General features: G+C 41.9%; 1 protein-coding gene across 4 annotated transcripts in view; it reads left to right on the top strand.

Moving 5' to 3' along the window:
• Nucleotides 1–23,727, top strand: part of si:ch211-247n2.1 (calcium-activated potassium channel subunit beta-2) — a 53,304-nt gene that overhangs the window by 22,254 nt on the left and 7,323 nt on the right. For 3 of the 4 annotated variants that reach the window (XM_051672996.1, XM_051672997.1, XM_051672998.1), the window contains exons 2-4: nucleotides 2,164–2,277; nucleotides 3,498–3,668; nucleotides 13,025–13,220. In XM_051672996.1, the coding sequence (XP_051528956.1) occupies nucleotides 2,228–2,277; nucleotides 3,498–3,668; nucleotides 13,025–13,220 (417 nt within the window). In that variant the 5' untranslated portion in view covers nucleotides 2,164–2,227. Of the gene's footprint in view, nucleotides 1–2,163; nucleotides 2,278–3,497; nucleotides 3,669–8,462; nucleotides 8,478–13,024; nucleotides 13,221–23,727 lie in introns of those variants that run through there. The other variant, XM_051672999.1, reaches the window with a different exon arrangement.

The following is a 23,727-nucleotide window of genomic DNA, read 5'->3' as shown; positions in this document are numbered from 1 at the left end:
AAGGGTTTTACAGCCGTTATTTTCTTGTCCCAAAGAAAGACAGTGTGCTTCGGCCAATCCTGGACCTGGGACATTTGAATCGCGCACTCACAAAGCGCTCGTTCAAAATGATTACTCAGAAACAGATCTTATCACATGTACGCCCATACAATTGGTTTGTGTCGATAGATCTAAAGGATACGTACTTTCATATCCAAATTGTATGACATCATAGGATGTTTTTGAGATTCGCGTTTGAGGGAACAGCATATCAATTAAAATCCTGCCCTTCAGACTGTCTCTGGCTCCTCGCACGTTCACAGACTGCATCGATGCAGTTCTCGCCCCTCTGAAACTGAGTGGCATGCTAAAATGGAATGTGTTCAATGATTGGTGTCTCTCACATGGCAAAGACCCAATATGCTGCCCCATACATGAAAATTCCCATATTTGGGCATTAAATGTGCACTAATAATGTTAAATGTGCACTATTAACATTAAATGTGCACTAAGTGCTTGTTCATGTCATCTTAGACTTACACTGACACCTAGTGGCCTGGATGCTGCATCATTCAAATGCAATAGTTTTCAGTTGCTGATGCCAATGTAAATATTCAAAATTGACAGTCAGCCATGATTACTTTAATCGATGAGTGAAAGTGTCAAATAACAGAATGGTTACTGAGATTAAGCGAGTAGTATTTGGCTGGCCCATATGCAGATCCTCTCCATGTAGAATAAAACAGCTTTTATAAGTTTACTGATATGACTGGAGTCTTCATTTTAATATGAGTGGTCATGATTTCCTATATAAGTTTCAAAATTACAATTAATTTCTTAAGGAGTACAGCTTTTTTAATAAGGAAAAAATTACTTAGTGCACCTTTAACTAATATTAACCAGCTTTATTTATAAAGCACCTTTTAAAACATATAAATGTTACAAATACAGAATAAAATATACAGTTAAAATACTGTAAAATAAGAGATTAAAAGTGACTGGCAAGTAGTGACCATTGCTCTCAAGCTCTGAAAAGGGCACAAGTTCATCATCCCAGGTTTGACATCAAAGTGCCATCCATTCTCTCTTATGTCGTTACGTGATGCGCCACCTTTGAATGTGTCGGAATTGGAATTAGATTTGAGAGCTGCAGAGACGGGGGAAAGATTTTCTGTGATTGTATGGTTTCAGAAGACTTGGAATATAGCCCACGAGTCATATAAATTCTGATCATTCTTCTTTATTGTGTTTTTGGAGCTTGATAGCCATGGTCGCTATGAACTGTCGTAGTAAGATTCATTAAAAAGTCTCCGTTTGTGTTCCACAAACAAAATAACAGCATACCGGTTTGGAACTACAGGGGGTGATTAATGAATAATGAATGATCCAGTACAATAACATTTCTCCATCTCACAATTACCTGTGCATATCCACTTAAACGCTTGGTAGACTCTATCAAAAGAACTGGGTAAACATGTTGTGTGATCTCGCCTCATTCTCAGACACTCCGACACACATGAGCCTAGACTGGATAGAAGAAGTGTGCAGTCAGTCAGATGCAAGTGACCCAAAACACCTGTGACACCTCGATGCTACAGGGCTCTCCATCAACACCAATCAGCAACAGGGTACTGGGAGGAGGAGGCTTTGAACAGCACTCCCTCTCTATCTCTCCCTTTCCTCTCTCTCTCTCTGTGCCAGGGCTGGAGGAAAAATCAATGCTGTGAATGGTCTTCCTCTCCCTGCTCACTGCTCTCATTATTATTTTCCATCCTGCCACTCACCAGCCCATGAATAGTCAATAACAAACCAGGAAATGAGGGACCAGATGCTTAGTTCAATGCTTGTATTTATGGAGAGCAGTTTCCAACCATGTGGGACAGAGCTTCTCACCAGCAAGGATTATAATTTTACTTTTTAACTTATCTCCACTCTATTTGAGGACTAATAGACTTTCTCTTTGGAGCTGTCATGTTTTTCAACAGTGATGGAGGCATTTGTCACAATGGACCTGTGAAGAGCTATGACTCTGTGGAGAAATTAGAATGTTCTTGGACACCTGAAGGCTGATAGTTTCGGGTGTTATAAAAAAGACACATTTATCTTTTGATATTAGGGACAGTGTGCATATAAACAGGTGTGGAGGGAAGCACATGGTTGATTACAAGTGTGTTTTTCTCTCAGGTTTTCCAAGTAGTCTTTTGTGAGTGCTTCAGAGAGAGCTGCACACAGTGGATTAGCTGGGAGAATGTTTCTGTGGGTTGGCAGCAAAGCTCAAGGATCAGGAAGTGAGAGAAGGTAAAGTACAATGAATCGATTAACTCTAACTAAACCACCTGACAGCATCATGTTAACTTTTTATTGTCTTGGTATAAGGATTGTTTGGTTTCATGTTGATTTCAAGTCCAGAACAAGAAAATAGGGCATAACGGAATAACAAAAGTGTGACAACTAAAAATAAACATCTTCTGAGTGAGATGTACTCTCACAGTTCTAGAATTGTTACATCGCAATTGATATTTATAGCTGGGAAATTCACCGTTATTGTAACATCATAGTTAATTGAATTTAAAAAAAACATTACTCACTATTATTGTTACAATATAGTTAATTTACTGTAATGCAAGGTAATCCACTCACTGTTATGTTACATTATAGTTAATTTACAGCAATGCCAGGAAATTCACTCACTATTTGCAAGAAAGTTTGCACTGTATTATTGCTGCATTATAATTAATTTACAGTACATCAATAAAGTACATTTCATGTTACATCATAGTTCATTTAATGCAAGAAATTAACTAAGTATTATTGTAACTTTGTACCTCAATTAATGCTGGGAAATTCGCTCAATATTACTGTTAAACCATAATTCATTTAACAAAGGGAACTTCATTCACATTCATTGTCACATTGTAGTTTATTTAATGCAAGAAAATTCACTCACTATTAATGTTACTTCATATTTCATTTTTTAAGGGAAATTCACTCACTATTATTTGGAGTTCTATCAGTATATAATAGTTTCATTCTGAGTTTCATTCACTCTCAGAGAACGTAGATTTTAATGAGCAAACTAATCTTGAATTCTGATGTAAACACAGGAAGTCAGGTGTGAGTGTTTGACTACTGTACTCACAGTAATTATGAAAAGGTCATTGATAAAGATAGGCAGGTTAGACAGCTTGCCATCGCCCCCATGCATAATCTTCAAAAGCAATATGGCCTGCTGTCAAAACATGATTAAATAATAATGAGTTAAATATTTGGAGGGGAACTAACTATGCATATGTAATAGGACAGTATAGCCCATGTCTGGGTGTCATTAATTGGCTTATAGTGTTAGAATTCTTCCTTGGCCTCCAGCAGTGTTGAAATATCTTGTTTCAAAATAGAATAAAAAATCAAATCTTGGAATGTAAGTTGTTGGGGTCATATTTGTTTATTTTTATGCAGTCACTTTGCATTCTTTAATCCATACTTATGCTGATCTCTTTGTGTGTCTTGTGACTTTCCAGGACCATTTATCAGAAGATTCGTGAGTATGATATTTTGGAGAAGAGGAGGACAGTGACTGCTCTGAAGGCTGGAGAGGACAGAGCTATTCTCTTAGGCCTTAGTATGATCCTTTTCTCAGCCATGATGTACTTTGTGTTGGGAATCACAATGGTGCGCTCTTACTCAGACAGGTAAAGATGCTCAGTTACCCTCTCAGAAACAGCACTGCACAAAATATGCTTAAATCACAAAACTTAACTAAAGCATATCCAAGCAAATACAAATGCTAAAGTATTCTTGAAAGCCTTTAATTACAGGTGTTGCTCATAATGCCTTTTATTGTGTTTAATTTGGCTTTGTGCTGTTTTATTCTATTATGTTGTTGAAAACTTGTGGTTACAGATGTTTTATGTAATGTCTCCTTTTTGTTCTATTCTATCCATTTCTATTTTATTCTATTCTGTCCTTTTCTATTCTGTCCAGTGAAACCTATTCTATTCCCAAATGCTTTAGAATATAGTATCTATTCGATTCGTTTCTTGAAAGCTTAAGATTTCATGTTTCTCTCATTCTATTCTTGAAAGCTTTAGATTATAGGTGTTTCTCAAATTCTATTCTATTCTTGAAAGCTTTAGATTATAGGTGTTTCTCAAATTCTATTCTATTCTTGAACGCTTTAGATTATAGGTGTTTTTCACATTCTTTTCTATTCTTGAAAGCTTCAGATTATAGGTGTTTCTCACATTCTATTTTATTCTGTTCTATTCTATTCTGGAAATCTTTTGATTATAGGTGTTCTTCACATTCTTTTCTGTTCTTGAAAGCTTTATATAATATGTGTTTCTCACATTCAATTTTATCCTTGAAGGCTTTAGATTATTAGGTGTTTATCACATTCTATTCTATTCTATTCTATTCTATTCTTGAAAGCTTTATATTATAGGTGTTTCTTACATTCTATTCTATTCTTTTCTATTCTTAAAAGCATTAGATTATAGGTGTTTCTCACATTCTATTCTGTTTTATTCTTGAAAGCTTTAGATTATAGGTGTTTCTCACATTCTGTTCTTTTCTATTCTTGAAAGTTTAAGATTATATGTATTTTTCACATTCTATTCTATTCTTGCAAGCTTTAGATAATATGTTTTCTCACGTTCTATTCTCTTCTATTCTTCAAATCTTTAGATTATACTGTAGGTGTTTCTTACATTCTATTCTATTCTTGAAAGCTTTAGATTATATGTGTTTCTCACATTTTATTCTATTTAATTCTATTCTTGAAAGCTTTAGATTATAGGTGTTTCTGATGTTCTATTTTATTCAATTTTATTCAATTCTTCAAAGCTCTTGATTACAGGTGTTTTTCACAGTGCCTTTCATGGAGAACTGCACTTTTCAGTGTAATTCATATCATTCTTCTCCCCTAGTTATGAAATGTTGTCCATCATCAGTGATCAGACAGCGTAATTATGTTGTCCACGTCATACTACATGTTCACCGATTTCATCCCTATTTGACCATTACAGAGAGATTGGTCAACATTACTAGGAGCTAAAATTCTGGTGCGGTAGGGCCCTTTCAAATGCCACTGAACCAGGTCAGATTGTGCATAGTTAAGAGTTGGCATACACTGCAGTCAAAGACAGATAAAAAGGCAGCTGACGCTTTGGAATACTGGGAGAGCACGAGGCCTGTTATTCATAGAGTGAACAACAGCTAACATGCAATTGCATGACAGTGACCCTAATACACAAATAATGTGTTGATGGCTATAAATAAAAACAGCTTTAATTACAGAAATGCTTTTAATAGGATCACTTTAATGAGTTTTTTATATGGACACAGTACAATAGCAAACTCATAATCTTAGTTGTTTTATTGTCATGGCAAGTCATGAAATTGACAGCTGTGTTTGTTTGTTTGTTTGTTTGTTTGTTTGTTTGCTTGCTTGCATGTTTTTGGTGTTTAACCAAATCTGGACCAAGATCCGAATGCACAAAGGAATAAAACATTTATAAAAAATCATTTAGAAGACCCAAATAATGAAAGCAACAATTCTGAGATTGAATCTATGTGTTCTTTTACTTTTCTTTTATAAGTGCCTTCAATTAGCTGCTGAATTTGTATATTATTTGACAATTATCAAAGAAGTTTGTGAAATTAAATTTAACCACTTGTAAAAGTTAATCTGCAGTCAAGGGGAAAATACAGTGGCATGCAAAATTTTGGGCACCCCTGGTCAAAATTTCTGTTGCTGTGAATAGTTAAGTGAGTAGAAGATGAACTGATCTCCAAAAGGCATAAAGTTAAAGATGAATCATTCTTTTCAACATTTTAAGCAATATTAGTGTATTATTTATATTTTGTACAGTTTTAGAGTGAAAAAAAGGAAAGGAGCACCATGCAAATGTTTGGGCACCCCAAGAGATTTGAGCCCTCAGATAAATTTTACCAAGGTCTCAGACCTTAATTAGCTTGTTAGGGCTATGGCTTGTTCACAATCATCATTTGGAAAGGCCAGGTGATGCAAATTTCAAAGCTTTATACATACTGTGACTCCTCAAATCTTGTCCCAACAATCAGCAGCCATGGGCTCCTCTAAGCAGCTGCCTAGAATAATTGATGCCCACAAAGCAGGAGAAGGCTATAAGAAGATAGCAAAGTGTTTCCAGGTAGCCGTTTCCTCAGTTCGTAATGTAATTAAGAAATGGCAGTTAACAGGAATGGTGGAGTTCAAGTTGAGGTCTGGAAGACCAAGAAAACTTTCAGAGAGAACTCCTCGTAGGATTGCTAGAAAGGCAAATCAAAACCCCTGTTTGACCTCAAAAGACCTTAAGGAAGATATAGCAGACTCTGGAGCAGTGGTGCACTGTTCTACTGTGCAGCGACACCTGCACAAATATCACCTTCATGGAAGAGTCGTGAGAAGAAAACCTTTCCTGCATCCTCACCACAAATTTCAGCATCAGAAGTCTGCAAATAAACATCTAAACAAGCCTGATGCATTTTGGAAACAAGTCCTGCAGACTGATGAAATTAAAATATAACTTTTTGGCCGCAATGAGCAAAGGTATGTTTGGAGAAAAAAGGGTGCAGAATTTCATGAAAAGAACACCTCTCCAACTGTTAAGCACGGGGGTGGATCGATCATGCTTTGGGCTTGTGTTTATGCCAGTGGCACAGGGGAACTTTTCACTGGTAGAGGAAAGAATGGATTAAATTAAATACCAGCAAATTCTGGAAGCAAACATCACACCATCTGTAAAAAAGCTGAAGATGAAAAGAGGATTGCTTCTACAACAGGATAATGATCCTAAACACACTTCAAAATCCACAATGGACTACCTCAAGAGGGGCAAGCTGAAGGTTTTGCCGTGGCCCTCACAGTCCCCCGACCTAAACATCATCGAAAATCTGTGGATAGGCCTCAAAAGAGCAGTGCATGCAAGACGGCCCAAGAATCTCACAGAACTAGAAGCCTTTTGCAAGGAAGAATGGGCGAAAATCCCCCAAAGAAAAATTGAAAGAGACTTAGCTGGCTACAAAAAGCTTTTACAAGCTGTGATACTTGCCGGGGGTGTTACTAAGTACTGACCATGCAGGGTGCCCAAACTTTTGCTTTGGGCTCTTTTCCTTTTTTGTTATTTTGAAACTGTAAAAGATTGAATATAAAAAAGTAAAATTTCTTAAAATATTAAAGAAATGTGTCATCTTTAACATTAAGCCTTTCGGAAATCAGGCCATCTTCTGCTCGCTTAGCTATTCACAGCAACAGAAATTTTGATCAGGGGTGCCCAAACTTTCACATGCCACTGTAAGTCTTTGGTCGGAAACGGGCTAAGCCAATAATGACGTAAGTGCCAAAGTAGGACTTCCACACATAACTGAGTTTGATGTCACTGCATTCCAAACATACAAATGTCCTTAAGCAGGATGGAAAATGAAGCCAAGGGCATCACTGCTGAAGGCCATGCCTCTTATCCCTGAGTATTGCCACAAACTGCTGTGAAAAGTGCAATCAAATAATGAGAGGTCCTGCCGTGATGTCTTTTTACTGTTCCAGTTTTGCACTAACACATTCGATTTAGCATTAGAAGGGAAAACAAAAGGCAAATCCAGGGAAATTAACCTATTAGTGGTTTAGATGTTTCTGTGTATTAAGCTAGGAAAAAGTAGCATTCAAAACAGCTTTAAGTCAGGTTTGCAAAGTCCTGCTTCTGAAAAATCTACCTCTCTGCAGAGTTTAGTTCCAACTTCAATCACACACACCTGATCCAGTAAAACAAAGTCTTGAAATTAAAGAACTTTGGAACTAAACTCTGTAGGAAGGTTGTTTTAGTAGGATTTAGGGTCCCTGCACTGAACTGACCCACAAATGTCATTCTAAAGGCACTCTATTGTGTGAGGAAGTGGTCTGAGGGTAGCTGTAACATCTGAGGTTGTTACCCATCCTACCAACCACCAGAGGAAGCCCTCTCACAAATACTAATCTTCACACATTTCTTCACTGCTCATTTCCTGTTTACCACATGTGTATATATAGCTATGCAGTTCCATTGTTCATTGTGAAGTATTGCCAGTTTACCCTGCCTTACCGAGCCTTTCTCCATTGCCATTGCTTATTGATTCATGTTATGACCATTGCCTGTTTTTCTGGATTTACTGCTTTTTGGATTACCCTTTGTTTTGTTTGCCTGTTTGGTTTATTGGATTTATCTGCCTGCTTTACGACTACGTCTCTCTGTCTGCTGTTTTGGATTGTTTGATTGTGTTTTTTTATAAACTTCCTGCACATGGATCCTAACACCGTCTCCATGGCCAGTTCATTACAGAATACTTCACCTACCATGTATCCAGCAGAAATCTCACAGCTCCAGGCCACATTCGCACACCACTGTAAGGTTTTAAAGGGTTATCAAGACCAGCTGAATAACCTACGAGCCGCCAACAAATGTTTGACTCACTACATTCACTCACTGCCAGCTCCCCATGCTAAACCGGTAAGCTTTACTCTCCCTGACAAGTTTGATGGTTCTGCTGAGAAATGCCGGGTTTTTTACGACAGTGTAAAGTCTATTTCACTAACCAACCTGAATCATTTAATCAAGACACCAAGAAATGTGCCTTTATGATGTCTCTGCTTACTGGTAAAGCACTCGATTGGGCCACCGCTGTTTGGGAAAAAGATCCTCAAATCCAGGCCTCGTTTGACTACTTCATTCAACAGATCCATGAAGTCTTCGAGTATCCAGCGGGTGGTCAAGGTATCTCTGTTCAGCTGCTTCATTTACGCCAGGGCCATCAATCAGCAGCAGATTATGCAACTCTTTTCATGACACTAGCGGCTCAAAGTGGGTGGAACAATGTTGCACTGAAAACTGTTTTCCACGAAGGGCTTAACCAAGAACTCAAGGTGGAACTGATATGCAAGGGTGAGGGTTCTACTCTTTCAGAATTCATAACCATGGCTATCAAGATGGATAACCTGCTTTGTAATGCTCCACGGTCCCAGTCTCACTCCGCTTCTAAGTCTACAGTCTCAGTACAGGCCCAGGCATCCACTGAATCACCCGAACCTATGCAAGTTGTTTACACCTGTGTTTCTATGGAGGAACGCCAACGTCAACGTAACAAAAAACTTTGCTATTACTGTGGTGAACAAGGTCATCTCAGTGCTGCATGCCCACACAATAAATCAAGTTCCCTTGAATCAAGGCTGAAAGTGAGTACCACGAACTTTGTATCACTTATCCTTCACAGTTTTTTGTTGCCTGTAGAGATCTCCATTGGTGATCATGTAAAATATTTTACAGCATTAGTGGATTCTGGGGCTGCTGTGAATCTCATAAATCAAGAGATTTATACCCACCATAAAATACATTCCAACGATTAATATCACCACAGTTGACAATGCTCCCATTGGTACTGGTACTCAAGATTGGACTATTTCATGTGGAGAACATTTCACTGTATGTCAAACTCACCCAATCACGCTCTTATCCTGGGTCATCCTTGGCTGGCCATCCACAACCCTTCTATATCCTGGAACCAGGGTGAGCTTACGCAATGGTCAAGTTTCTGTCATGAACATTGTCTCCATGTTGCTGTCTCCATGCCTTGTCTTACCACCAGTATTGAAAGCCCTGAATTCCAAACAGAAACCATGATTCCCGAGGAGTATGCAGAATTCAATGAAGATTTTAGTAAAGTCAAAGCTACTCAACTTCCTCCTCATCGTCCATGGGACTGCGCCATTGAACTTCTGCCTAATACAGCTCCACCGAGAAGCAAGGCGTATCCATTGTCACGCCCCGAGACCCTCGCTATGGAAACCTACATCGAGGAAGCCCTTGCCTCTGGTTACATCTGTCCCTCCACCTCCCCAGCAGCTGCAGGTTTTTTCTTCATGGAGAAAAAGGATGGATGTCTTCGTCCATGTATCGACTATCGAGGCCTGAACTCTGTCACCTTTAAATACTGTTACCCACTGCCACTTATCCCCTCAGCCCTTGAACAACTCTGTGAGGCTAAGATTTATACCAAGCTTGATCTAAGAAGTGCTTATAACCTCATCAGAATCAGAGAAGGAGATGAGTGGAAAACTGCATTCATCACCACCAGGGGGCACTATGAATATCTGGTCATGCCGTATTGACTTGCTAATACCCCCTCTGTTTTTCAGTCTTTTGTCAGTGAGATTTTCAGAGACCTACTGAATCATTGTGTGGTGGCCTACATTGACAACATCCTTATCTACTCTCAAAAAAACAAAGAACAACATATCCAGCATGTCAAGACAGTCCTATCACGTCTCCAGGAACACCAGCTATTTGTCAAGGCAGAGAAATGTGAGTTTCATATCTCCCAAAACACGTTCCTAGGTTACAATATCAGCCACCAAGGTGTAGAGATGGATGTCTCTAAAGTAACAGCAGTTACCGAATGGCCTCGCCCTTCCACAGTCAAAGAACTACAGTGATTTCTGGGCTTTGCCAATACCGCTGCTTCATAAACTACAGTATCATTGCAGCACCACTCACGTCATTGCTCAAGGGAAAGCCCAACAATTTGCCATGGGATGACACCGTATACCAAGCCTTCATCTCCCTCAGTCAAGCTTCACAACTGCTCCTATACTGAAACACCCTGACCCCAATCTTCCTTTTGTCGATGTAGTAGACACTTCTGATTGTGGGATTGGAGTGGTCCTGTCACAATGTCACGGTACCCCAGGCAAGCTTTACCCATGTGCATTTTTCTCCAGAAAGTTAAATTCAGCAGAATGAAACTATGATGTGGGGAACAAGGAATTACTTTCCATGAAGGCAGCACTTGAAGAGTGGTGTTACTGGTTAGAGGGGGCAGATCACCCATTCCAAGTTATCACTGATCACAAGAACCTTGAATATATCAAGGCAGCTAAGAGACTGAATCCACATCAAGCCCGATGGTCATTGTTCTTCACCAGGTTCAACTTTACCATCACTTACCACCCTGGCAGCAAGAATAGCAAAGCAGATGCACTTTCACGCAGGTATGATCCACCCCACATCCAACCTTATCCTGGATCAATTCTAACACCATCTGTCATCATTGCACCTGTTAGTTGGGATATCATGGAAGAAATACAACGAACACAACAGCACGAACTGTCACCACCTGACTGCCCCCCCCAGCCAAGCACTTTGTACCACAAGCTCTATGTCAGAGAACTATCCAATGGGTCCACACTTCATTGACACAGGACACCCTGGCATCCAAAGAACGATTACTCTGGTATGTAATTCCTTCTGGTGGCCATCTGTGATTCGTGATGTTACTAACTATGTGAAGTCTTGTCAAGTGTGTGCACAATCTAAGACCCCCAGGGAACTGCCAATGGGATTACTCCAACCACTACCAATACCCCAAAGACCATGGTATCCACCTGTCCATCGATTTCGTCACCGACATGCCAAACTCCAATGGATACACAACCATTCGGGTAATTATCAATCGATTTTCAAAATCGAGTAGACTTGTTCCTCTCAAGAGTTTACCCACGGCTATAGAAATGGCTAATGCATTATATTAAACCAAGTATTCAGAGTCTAGGGATTACAAGAAGACATCGTGTCCAATCGAGGTTCACAGTTCATGTCCCAAGTTTGGCAGGCATTCTGTAAGCAACTGGACATCAGTGTGAGTCTCACCTCAGGCTATCACCCCCAAGCAACGGACAGGTGGAACGTTTAAACCAGGAGATTGGCAGATATCTTCGGAGCTACTGTAGCCGTGAACAGGAGAATTGGGGCGACTTCTGCGCATATTCGGCCCAGGGCAAGAATACCCTCACTCATACCTCTACAGGGCTAACCCCCTTCCAATGCATGCTGGGCTACCAACCCCCAATGTTCCCTTGGTCAGGAGAACCATCTACAGTGTCAGCGGTGGACGATTGGATTAGGCGGAGCGAGAAGGTGTGGGACAGTGCACATGTCCGGCTACGGTGAGCGGTCCGAGCACAACGCTTTCAGGCTGACCGGCGGAGGCGCCCTCACCCCAACTATCAGCCTGGACAGAGGGTCTGGTTGTCCACAAGGGATCTCAAGCTGCGGCTACCCTGCAGGAAGCTCAGTCCAAGGTATGTGGGTCCATTCAGAATTATCCATCAAATAAACCCAGTTACTTACCGATTAGAGCTTCCTGCTAACTACTGCATCTCTCCTTCCTTCCATGTGTCCTTGCTGAAACCGGTCCACCCGGCGTCTGGCCCTGGAATCACAGATCCCGAGCCTCCACCTCCATTGGAGGTTGATGGAGCACAAGCATATACGGTCAAAGAGATCATGGACTCAAGGCGACGAGGGAGCCAGATGCAATATTTGGTGGACTGGGAAAGCTACGGACCGGAGGAGAGATCGTGGGTAACCGCCAAGGACATACTGGACACGTCCCTGATCCAAGAGTTCCACCAAGCTCATCCTAATCATCCAGCACCACGATCAAGGGGACGTCCCAGCAGAAGAACACCAGGAGTTGTTCATAAGGGGGGTGGGGGTTCTGTAACATCTGAAGTTGTTACCCATCCTACCAACCACCAGATGGAGCCCTCTGGCAAATACTAATCTTCACACATTTCTTAACTGCTCATTTCCTGTTTACCACATGTGTATATATAGCCATGCAGTTCCATTGTTCATTGCAAAATATTGCCAGTTTACTCTGCCTTACCGAGCGTTTTTCCATTGCCATTGCTTATTGATTTATGTTATGACCATTGCTGTTTTTCTGGATTTACTGCTTTTTGGATTACCCTGTGTTTTGTTTGCCTGGTTGGACTGTCTGTTTGGTTTATTGGATTTATCTACCTGCTTTACGACTATGTCTCGCTGCCTGCTGTTTTGGATTGTTTGCTGGTGTGTTTTTTATATATATATATATATATATATATATAACTTCCTGCACATAGATTCTAACACCATCTCCATGGCCAGTTCATTACAGTAGGTAACCAAAGAATGTTTATCCAAAACCTTGATCTGTTTCTCTATCTCTTTCCTCGTAGTGTTTGGACAGAGGAGTCGAACTGCACAGTGCTAAACTCTAGTATAATTGCTGATATTAATTGTAGCTATAACTGTGGGTCAGAGTGCAGGAAGAGCTCCAGGTATCCCTGTCTTCAAGTATATGTCAGCCTGAACTCCTCCGGTAGAGTTCTGCGGCTCTCCCACAATGAGGAGGCCCACGAGGCCAACCCTGAGGTACATGAACTTCCTATGCTATATCACATTACATGTGAATGGTGATGCATGGACACCTTTTTGTGATACTACTTGCTATGAAGTCTTGTAAAATACTGTATCAGACTGCATGTTACTGCAATGAGATTGTTGGTTGCAAAAAAAAACTGAATGCACAGATATATCAAATTCATGAGTGTTCATAAATTATAGTACTATCAGTACTACCTACAGTATATTCATTCCCATCCATCAATCACCTTGTTGCTACAGTCCTGTAAATAACCACTCTAGAGTGGTGGGATGTTCCCAAGTTGGAAAGTCCTATGTTAACCGGCAATGTCATCATATTCACGTACTGTATTATGAGCCAATGGAGACATTTTTTATTTGTCAATCAAAATGGAAGTATTTGGTTTTATCTCAAAAAATGGAAAACAGAGATGGCAGCACATCAGCCACAATGCTGCAGTAAAGGGCTAATCTATTGCAATAATATTTCATGTTACTGGTGCTAAAGAGCGCTAACTCTCTGGTTGTTTTTGAAGGTGCACTCAGTATGTTTTTGCAAATTAAAAATGTTTTACACATAAAGACATGACTAGCATTTTATATAAATATTATTAAAATGATGTACACTTAGACTAGATGAAGACTCCAGTCATGCCAGTAACCTAATAAAAGCTTTTTAATTTTACATTGAGTGGGTCACCCTGCTATATTGACTACACATATAGCGCTTTCAGCCAATGCTCAAACATAAAAGTACATGTGAACAAAACAATCTGTAGGAGCCAAATTGAGAGTATAGCCTTTTAATGGCCATGAGAGGAAACGGATATTAGGGACACCATTTGATGGCGTCACTCGCCTTGCCAGTATTAGACACAGGTGCGCGCTACCTGAGGACGCCAAGCCGATACAGTTTTTCAGCAGGGAACGTTTGGTTAAAGCGTCTCTTTTTATTTTCATTTATTTCATGTGAAATACCATGGTATATCCTTTATCCCTTATTTTATCTCTGTTTATCATTTAACGCCTTTCTCCAACAAACTCTCAAGTTAAGGATACAAACAGCACACAATCTCATATGATCACATTCATCGACAACTTCAGTCAACACGAAGAATCAACAGAATCAATGACACTCTAATTAGGCCACCCCCTTGTTATAACTCGCATGCTTGGCTTAAAGAATGGGAAAGAGAAAATAATAGAATGCCATAACATTAGTTGAAAAACTTTTGAACGAGTTACCGGCGTTGCCAAATAGAAGGAATAAAGGAGTAAAAGTGACTGTTGTTGAATGATGGCTGATGAAGATGCTCAGCACGGAGCGCTTGCAGAGTAAGATAAACGAACTGAGTGCGAAGAGCATGATAAAAAGCTCACTCAAAAAGACACTCACACAGCTCTGATAAGGCATAAGAATGCAAGAAAGGCAACGTTTGCAATGTTAACTACTAAATGGAAAGCAATAGAGCCACTTCTTAAATCATATGATAAAGTGGATGATGTAAAATGACACATGAGTGTGTTTGAAAATCTGATGACTGCTTTTGCTGCGTTGCATCAAACAGTGCAGGAGGCATTATCTGTTAAAGATAAAGAAAGTGATCACAAATATTTGTATTTACTGAGGAATACTGATCAAAAAAATTAATGCATGGCTAGAAAATGCTCCTGCTAAAGAAATCCCTAAACAGTCCAGAAACTAAAATTATAATGTTTCTGTTACTTCTAAGAGCAGTAGTGGATCATCCACTGGTTCTTCCATTAGAAGAAAAGCTGAAGCTAAGAAGTCACTTACACGTGCAGCCGCATTAAAAAAGAAATTGCAATTAGAAAGAGAAGAACTTGAATTAAAAGCAAGAAAAGAAAAATTGGCAAGAGGAAGAAGAGGAGAGTGTTGATGATGAAGAAGATGAGGAAGCAGAGGAATGTTCTGACATGAAAGGTCAAGAAATTAAAGCTTATGTGTCTCAAATAAAGGCTAAAGTTGTGAATGTTGGCACAAAAGCATGTTTTGTTTTTGTTTTTTGTTGAGAGAAAAATGCTACAACCTAAACAAGAAGCCACAAAGGCTAGATATCACAGAATGTTGTTGCATTCTGCAGGCATTGAGAAGGATCTGCTTAATGTTATGCAGAGCCAAAACATGACAACTGAAATGTTAGTAAAGTAACAGAAACTTGCCTTCAAAGGAAATTCCTGTATTCAGAGGGGACCCACTAGATTACCAGACTTTTATCAGAACTTTTTTGTGTGTGTGTGTGTGTGATTTTTTTTTTTTTCTCCCCTTTTCTCATCCTCGGAGGTGGTGTAGTGACTCATCTCAATCCCGGTGGTGGAGGACGAATCTCAGTTGCCTCCGCGTCTGAGACCGTCAATCCGCGCATCTTATCACGTGGCTTGTTGAGCGCGTTACCGCGGAGATGTAGCACGTGTGGAGGCTTCACGCTATTCTCTGCGGCATCCACGCACAACTCACCACACGCCCCACCGAGAGCGGGGTGGAGAATACCTCACATGGACTTACTGACGGGGAAGTTCACATATGGAATGATACCACTGGTGAGGACCCTATCTACGGAGAGAGTACACAGCAACAGTGGCCGAGGCAGAGCAGAGCTCTGATGAGGGGAAACATAGTGTTCACCTAAGGGGAAACCGAACCGTGGAAACGCATGATACGGGATTACCGAGGGGGGAATCACCACATATGGAGCACTGGGCCCAAGTACACGTGCTCACCTGAAAAGGGGCATACCATGAGTACTGGGCCTGGCGGCGTCACTCCTCCACCGAGTTCGCCACCGAATGGTGCTTAAGAAAAATAAAGAGGTGTCCAGTGTTCACCAGTTATGGGGAACTGTTGTGGACAAGATAGCACACATTATCACCTCAAAAGGGGAAAGGCGCAATGCAAGCGATACACCCGACCTGCCGCCCGGCCTACCTGTTGTTACCCTGTAACACTCGAGTCGAAATTGGTTCTATGCGTAGGTTGTAGAATCTCGCAAAGGTATTGGGTGTAGCCCAACCCGCTGCTCTGCATATGTCTGCGAGGGCCGGAGGGGCTGAGCATTGGAGAATGACTCAGGGAATGAGGAAACTGCTCTTTTATTGACAATTTGGGTGCCAGAGCCCAGAAGGCATCTGGCGATGTTGGGATACCCACCTCGTGCTGACCCAAGGGCAGGCACCTGGGTCAGAGTCATCAATGAGAGCTGCCTCATCCCAGGGTCACCTGTCTCAGGACCACCTTGAAGCCCGTCCGGGATTCTTGGTGGCTGGCTGGTGGGCAGGCGGTGCCACCTTCCCACGGGAGGATCTTCTTCTCAAAGACTAGTGTATGGGCTCTGATGGTGGGGAAGCCGGGACCGGCACAGCAGGAGGATGGCCCTAGCGAGAGGCAGACAGGGCGCGGGACTTCGGAGGCCTATAGGTGGCCGAGTCGCACCACGGCAGGATGTGTTTGATGGCCTCCGTCTGCTTCTTCACCGTCGAGAACTGGTGGGTGAAATCCTCGACAGTGTCACCAAAGAGCACCCCTTGGGAGATGGGCGCATTGAGAAAGCGGACTTTCTCAGCGTCACGCATCTCCACAAGGTTGAGCCACAGGTGCTGCTCTTGGACCACCAAGGTGGACATCATCCAGCCCAGGGCACGCGCCATGACTTTTGTCACCCGTAGAGTGAGGTTGGTTGCGGTACGCAGTTCCTGCATAAGCCCTGGGTTGGTCCTACCCTCATGCAGATCTTTAAGCGCCTTGGCCTTGTGGACCTGCGGGATGGCCATGGTGTGCAGGGCAGAAGCAGCCTGACCCGCAGCGTTGTAAGCCTTCGCCACGAGTGACGAAGAAAACTTACACGCCTTGGAAGGGAGCATTGGTCGGTTCCTCCAGGTGGCTGCGCCCCACAGGCATGAATGTACCACAATGTGCACTTCACCTGGGGAAGCTTGACATATCCCTTTACCGCTCTGCCGTCGAGGGTAGTTAGGGTGGACGAGCCGATGAAGTGTGTACGGGCAGAGAAAGGTGCCTTCCACAACTTCGCGAGCTCCTCGTGCACTTCCGCGAAGAAAGGCACTGGGGCGGGGTGTGGCCATGAGTTGCGCTCTGAGCCCAGAAACCAATCATCTAGCGGCGAACACTCAGGGCAGGGCAGAGGGTTCCACTCCAGCCCGATGTTCGAGGGCGCCCGGGCAAGCACGGCTGCCACAACCTGAGCTCTAACGCCAGAGAAGATTTGTCTGCTTCTGAAAGCAGAAGCCCACCCTCCGATGCTGCAACCGATAACTCATCCTCGTCATGAGCCCAGAACGAGATATTAAATCTCGGACTGCTTACCTCGCTCGTGAACTCTCCCGGGCAGAACAAGCATGCTGGGGGCCGGGAGGTCCGCTGGGATTGAGCCAGCAGAAACGCTCCCATATCCACATCCAGAGCGCCCACGACACTCCCTGTTGCAGCTGTCTGAGTTTCAACGCAGGACAGACCAGGTCAGGAAGCAACCTCGGTGGCTCTCTACTTCACAAAGAGGGAAGAGAGCCGTGACCGCAACGTTCTCATGGGCATGTTCTCACAGTGAGAACATGACCCCTCCATGAAAGCTGCCTTGGCGTGCTGGTGACCCAAGCACTCGAGACAGATCTCATGGCCATCCGGTGGGGAGAGATAACGGCTGCACCCAGTAGCACAAAGGAGAAAGGACATCTTTAAAAAGACGCCAATTGTTTGTGCGAGCTCTTTTAGTGAAAATATACTCTTTTGGAATATACTCTTTTAACACCTGTGGACTCAGCCATCGAAGCGCCCTTGGGTTGCACAACACTCGACCGTGCGTGGGCGACCACTGATATGCGCCGTAAATTCCAGAAGCAAGGAATAAGGTGACGGGACGAACACACACACACATGCGTTCGGCTCCGAAGAACAAGTCTGAATGAGTGGTGCATGCCATCTCCTTTTATACCCATATGTCCAGGGCGGAGATTGGCATGCAATTCCACTCGCCAATTTTCACTGGCCTTTTCTGAATAAAGCAAAGGTGATTGGGGCTCTCGAGCGAACCCCTAGTGTCACTACATCGACACAACGTTGAGTGAGTGACAGACAGGGAACTTGTTTAAATGTCCAGAGTGGAGCTGTGAGTGGCACGGGAACAGAGGAGCAGAGAATCGGAGTGGGTGCACATGGACATGAGCTTAAAATATTTGAAGGATCCAGCATAAGCCTTCCGACAGAAAATTAAATGTGCGAACTAATTCTACACCCAATTGTGTGCCAGACAGTGAGTAAAATTTGCCACATGATGCCGAAATGGGCAAGTCAAAGGGGTGAATGGACATGACTTTTGGAAGCATCTTGATGTCTGCTTTGGTGAGGAGGACGCTGTGCCCAGTCTTGGATGGGGTTGAAGTACGTAGATGCAAAAGGTGTGATGTTTGAAGCCGAAGCTCCTGACAAAGCCCGTAAAACCAGCAACACGACGCATGGTCCATGACATGTAAAGCTTCAGTCAACTGAATATTCGGCATCTGCTTCTGCTTCCAGAACAAGTTTTATCCAAAAGTGAAAACACCTTACTTACCTGCTCCTGAATGTAACTGCCCTGACCACAGATGTATTTACAGTGGACAGAGCAGAGGACAAAATGCATTGGTAACTAAAATTGTAGTGCGTTTAGACAAACGTATTTGTAGAACTAACATAGAAAGCATTATGAGGAAGCTTACTGCTTACCAGCAGATACAGAAAATGAACTGAATTTTAAACACTGTGAAAAAGCTAATCCAGCACAGGTTTTATCCAATGAGTAAACGAAACCTTACTTACCTGCTACTAAATGTAACTGCCCCAACCATGAGCACATTAAAAGTGAATGGAACAAAGACTGAAATGCATTGATACTTCAAATAAAATGTAATGTATTTAGTCTAATGTAGTTGTTAAACTCGTAATGAGCTTTGAAATTTGGAAAATTGATTAAGTCTCAATGCTTAGAAAGTCCCCATTGATTGAACATGGTCCGAACAGTGATAAAAAAAAAAAAAGATTTACGGAGAGCCATAAAATAAAAATGTATGCACTGTAATGATGCCTAAATGAGTAATAAATCATAATCATAATTGTGGAATAGGAATTAGACCCCTGTTTGACTTGATCATATAAGGCAGCAAAATGTATTGCACTGTTAATGGAATTTGCTGTTGAACTAGTATGTTAATGCAATAGGCAGAGACTACCTCTAGGTGTCAGAGGCGTGCAACAACAAGTGGTGCTTCCTTAATTGGAAAACGTGGAAGTGGATGTATGAAGTAAGAAACACTTCGTGATTTAACGTGTGATAGGAGCGACCGCCAAAACAAGTCATTATCTTAACTGAATGAAGTAATAAGACCTGTACGATAAGTTTTTCTGCATCATAACATGCATGAATAATAGATCTTGATTGCCTGAAAGGGGTACACTTGGGCATGCAACACGGTGAATGAATCAGCATTGTGAACCTTAAACTCAGTTACCTGCATGGTGCGACCGTCACACTGTGAAACGCTCTGTTGGAAAGAAATATTGCTGCTTGAATTTGATATTGATGCAGATGAGGGATGTGATGAACAGACAGAACTGGCAGCAGAAAGCCTAAGACCCATAAACCATCCTCTAAATGCATTTGATGAAGATGATTGAGAACTTGGCGTATTTCTGATGGGGACCAGCTGCTGCCTTGAGGCGATGATTTTGACAGACTTGACGAGGAGCATGCAACTTCCAACAATGGGTCGTGCATTCCGGTTGCGGTAGATGCGGTGGCTTGAGAGAGGTCTCCTACGTGACTGAGATTTAGAGGAAGAATCAGATTTGCTGATTGTTTACGCCCCGTAGGTTTAATGCGGGGCAGAAAGTTGAGATGGAGTGGCGGCGTCGTCGGGGAGGGAAGGCGGGCTTCCCAAGATGTCATGTATGAGCTGGTTCACCTGTGGCCTGGCAGTGGCGGCCCGTGCATTTTAAGTCGTGGCCTTCAGTGCGATTCATGCCATTAAGAAAACACTTTCACAATTAATCAGACACCCTATGCCTATGGACATCATACATTACACTGCAGCCAAATAATAATAGCAATTGACATTTTTAAAACACGTCCAAGCGCGAAAGCCAAAACCAAGAAGGTCTAATACCAGGAAAAAGCTATCTAATAATGTTTGTGATCTAAATGTTGCTTGCTATAATTTTTGTTTTGTAAGTGTACACGGTTACTTTTCAAAACTTAAACTGATACTGAATGCTCCAGCCAGTCTAATTTACACTTAGAAAACTCTTGATGTTGCTATAACAATGCAAAAAGCACTTACCAATTTACCTGAAATGAAAATCAGCCCTCCTTTCCTGTTTACATCTCAGGTTTTTAAATCCATAAGGATCTCTTTCTCAATGGTAATTGAGAAGTGGCAGTGACAGCCAACTCGTCAGCTAGATCTTGCACTCTTCGCTTTCAAATTACGTACATCTCTTAAAGTGTGATTGCGTCACTCAAGGCCAGATAGAAGGCCTCGATTGGGACATATCCTAAAGACCACACCCACCAAGAACAAATAAATCAATCTGATTGGCTGATGAATCAGACAATCTGACTTTAGATGAATATTCACTTGAACTGTTAAGGGATTCTGTAGAAATTCTGAAGGCTTAACGGTATGGAGCTCAGACTCACATGCTGCTTCGGAAGTGCTCGGCTTTGGGTTTCGCTTGTAAGGATCAAGGAATAAATTCTGATTGGATAAATGATTCGTTGTTTGCTATTTGTTTTTAGATGAATTAGGAGTGGAAAGCGATTGAAAATAAATAGGCAAAAAGGTGAATGAGAATGAAAGGATGAAAAAGTATTTATTTATTAGACATGTTAGGCCAGCAGAGAAGACTTTGCTGGAACTGAGAATTCACCACTGTGGCCTGGAAAGATCGAGGTTGATGAAGATGCTTGGTTAACATTTCTATTATCATTCCAAGAGGACTGTGATCCCACTGAGACTCCGTAAATTGCAGACGAATGCTGCGGCGAGGAGCTGTTGATCATGGATATAAGGTAAGGAGCGAGTGACTAAATCCATGTCCAGAGCTGGGTATTAGCTCATCGGGGAGCGAAGTTGACTCAACGTCTGACATAGGCTGTTGAATGAATTGCCGTGTTGGCACACTGAAATGCAAAGAGGTAAATTGAAAGCAGGCTTTTAAAGCAATGGCTGATGTATGATTGGCCAGGAGCTAACTAGATAATGTCATGATGATGTACAGCTGCGAGTCTCCCGCAAGAACTACCCTTTATCTTACATGACTTTCCAGAAAAAGCACACAAAGAAAAGTCAGAGATGTCACAGGAGGACAAAGGATTCATGAGCATGATGGAAAATGCTGAAATCAAGGATGGACATTAACAACTACCGCTACCATTTAGGAATGTCAATGTTAAAATGTCAGACAATCGGCAAATAGCTCTTCAGCGCATGTCTTGTCTGCTCAAAAAGTTTGAAAGGGACAAAACTTTTAAAGATGAGTACACTGCCTTCCTAGACAATGTCATAGAAAAGTGACATGCTGAAGTCATGCCCCAGGCAGAGCTTAGAAAAGGCAATGGCAAAGTGTGGTATATACCACACCATGGTGTGTATCATCCAAAAAAAGCCACAATTCATGTTGTGTTTAACTGCTCAGCTTCTTACTGTGGAATGTCACTCAGCAGGTAACTAATTTAAGGTCCCAATCTCACTAGCACAATTATAGGTGTCTTGCTCCATTTCCGTAAGAAACCATTGGGCCTCATGGCTGATATAGAAGGCATGTTCCATCAAGTCAAAGTCACTAAACCTGACAAAAACTTTCTCCACTTTCTGTGGTGGCCAAAAGGTGATGTCAGTAAAAAGCTCATAGAGTATAGAATGACAGTGCATCTGTTTGGTGCTACATCTTCAAGTTGTGCAAGTTATGCTCTAAAACAAACAATGGATGAAAACAGGAGCCACTTTTCTACAGAGGCCATTCATGTGGTAAAGAACAATTTCTATGTTTATGACTTGTGTCATTCCCACAGAAAGGCATGCCATGGTGCTTTACAAAGAACTTTGTACACTCAGTACAAGTAGACAGTAGACTGGTCCTGGCATCCATACCAGAAGGGGACAGAGCAAAGGATGTAAAAAATCTCAACTTAGATAAGGAAAACCTTCCCACTGAAAGAGCCCTTGGAGTTCATTGGTCTGTCGAAAAAGACACGTTCAGGTTCAAGGTTTCACTACAGAACCAGGCATGCACTAGAGGAGGCATCCTATACATTGTCAGTTCTGTGTTTGATCCACCTGAATTTGTAGCTCCTTTCATCTTTACTGCAAAACACATCATGCAGCAGCTTTGCAAGCTTAATCATGGATGGGATGACAAACTTCCTGACTCCTCCAAACAGCCCTGGCAAAGATGGCTCTCAGGACTCAGCATTACTAGATGCATAAAACCAAAGAACTTTGGAGATGTCACTCATGCCCAGTTGCATCATTTCAGTGATGCAAGTGAGAATGGATATGGCACTGTGTCCTACCTATGCTTTACCAATGCTCAGAGAAAGGTTCATGTAACATTCATGATGGAAAATTCAAGAGTTGCACCCTTGAAATCAATGACCATACTAAGAATGGAATTGATTGCAGCTGTACTTGCAGTATGGATGGAGAAGTTGTTAGCTATAGAGTTGCAATTAGAGTTGGACAGTTCAATGTTCTGGACTGATAGCACTTCAGTCTTAAAGTACATCAAAAATTAAATGAAACGGTTCCAGACATTTGTAGCCAATCGAGTCAATGCCATCAAAGAAGCATCAGATGTCAAGCAGTGAAGGTACATCAACACCAAGGAAAACCCAGCTGATTCAGCCTCAAGTGGTTTAACTGCTGATTAACTTTTAAGAAGTAGCCTGTGGAGAAATTGACCAGTCGTCCTTCAAAAGTACATCAATTTGGTGTTAACTCCCTTATTTACGACTTCTCATCTTGGAACCATGTCATAAGAGCTGTTGCATGGCTACTCAAATTCAAACAGCTACTGCAAAATATTTGATTGAAAAGGAAGTTCTTAACACAATCCAAGCTCAAGTACCTGAACATGTTAAACAGAGTCTAACAATCAAAGAAATTAACAAGTACAAAACATCATTCAAAACATGCAATGTTTCAGTTGATGACCTAAAAGAAGCTGAATCTACAACCATTTGTTATTGTCAGGATCAAGGCATTACAGAAGAACTGTAAAGTCTCAAGGAAGGCCTTCATTTCAGAAAGGACAGCTCCAACTTTAGGTTAGATCCCAGGATACAGGATGGCTTGCTTAGAGTGGGTGGATGATTAAGAGAATCTGCAATGCCAGTGGAGATAAAAAAAACAGCATCTTACCAAAGGATCACCATATCTCTAAGTTGTTGCTTAAACATATCCATCAGCAAACATTGCACAGTGGAAGAAATTATATGCTGTCATTACT

The sequence above is a fragment of the Myxocyprinus asiaticus genome, chromosome 35, assembly GCF_019703515.2.
Source record: "Myxocyprinus asiaticus isolate MX2 ecotype Aquarium Trade chromosome 35, UBuf_Myxa_2, whole genome shotgun sequence".
Lineage (NCBI taxonomy): Eukaryota > Metazoa > Chordata > Actinopteri > Cypriniformes > Catostomidae > Myxocyprinus > Myxocyprinus asiaticus.
Note: the sequence above shows the minus strand (reverse complement) of the source record. Positions and strands in the feature narration are given on the sequence as shown.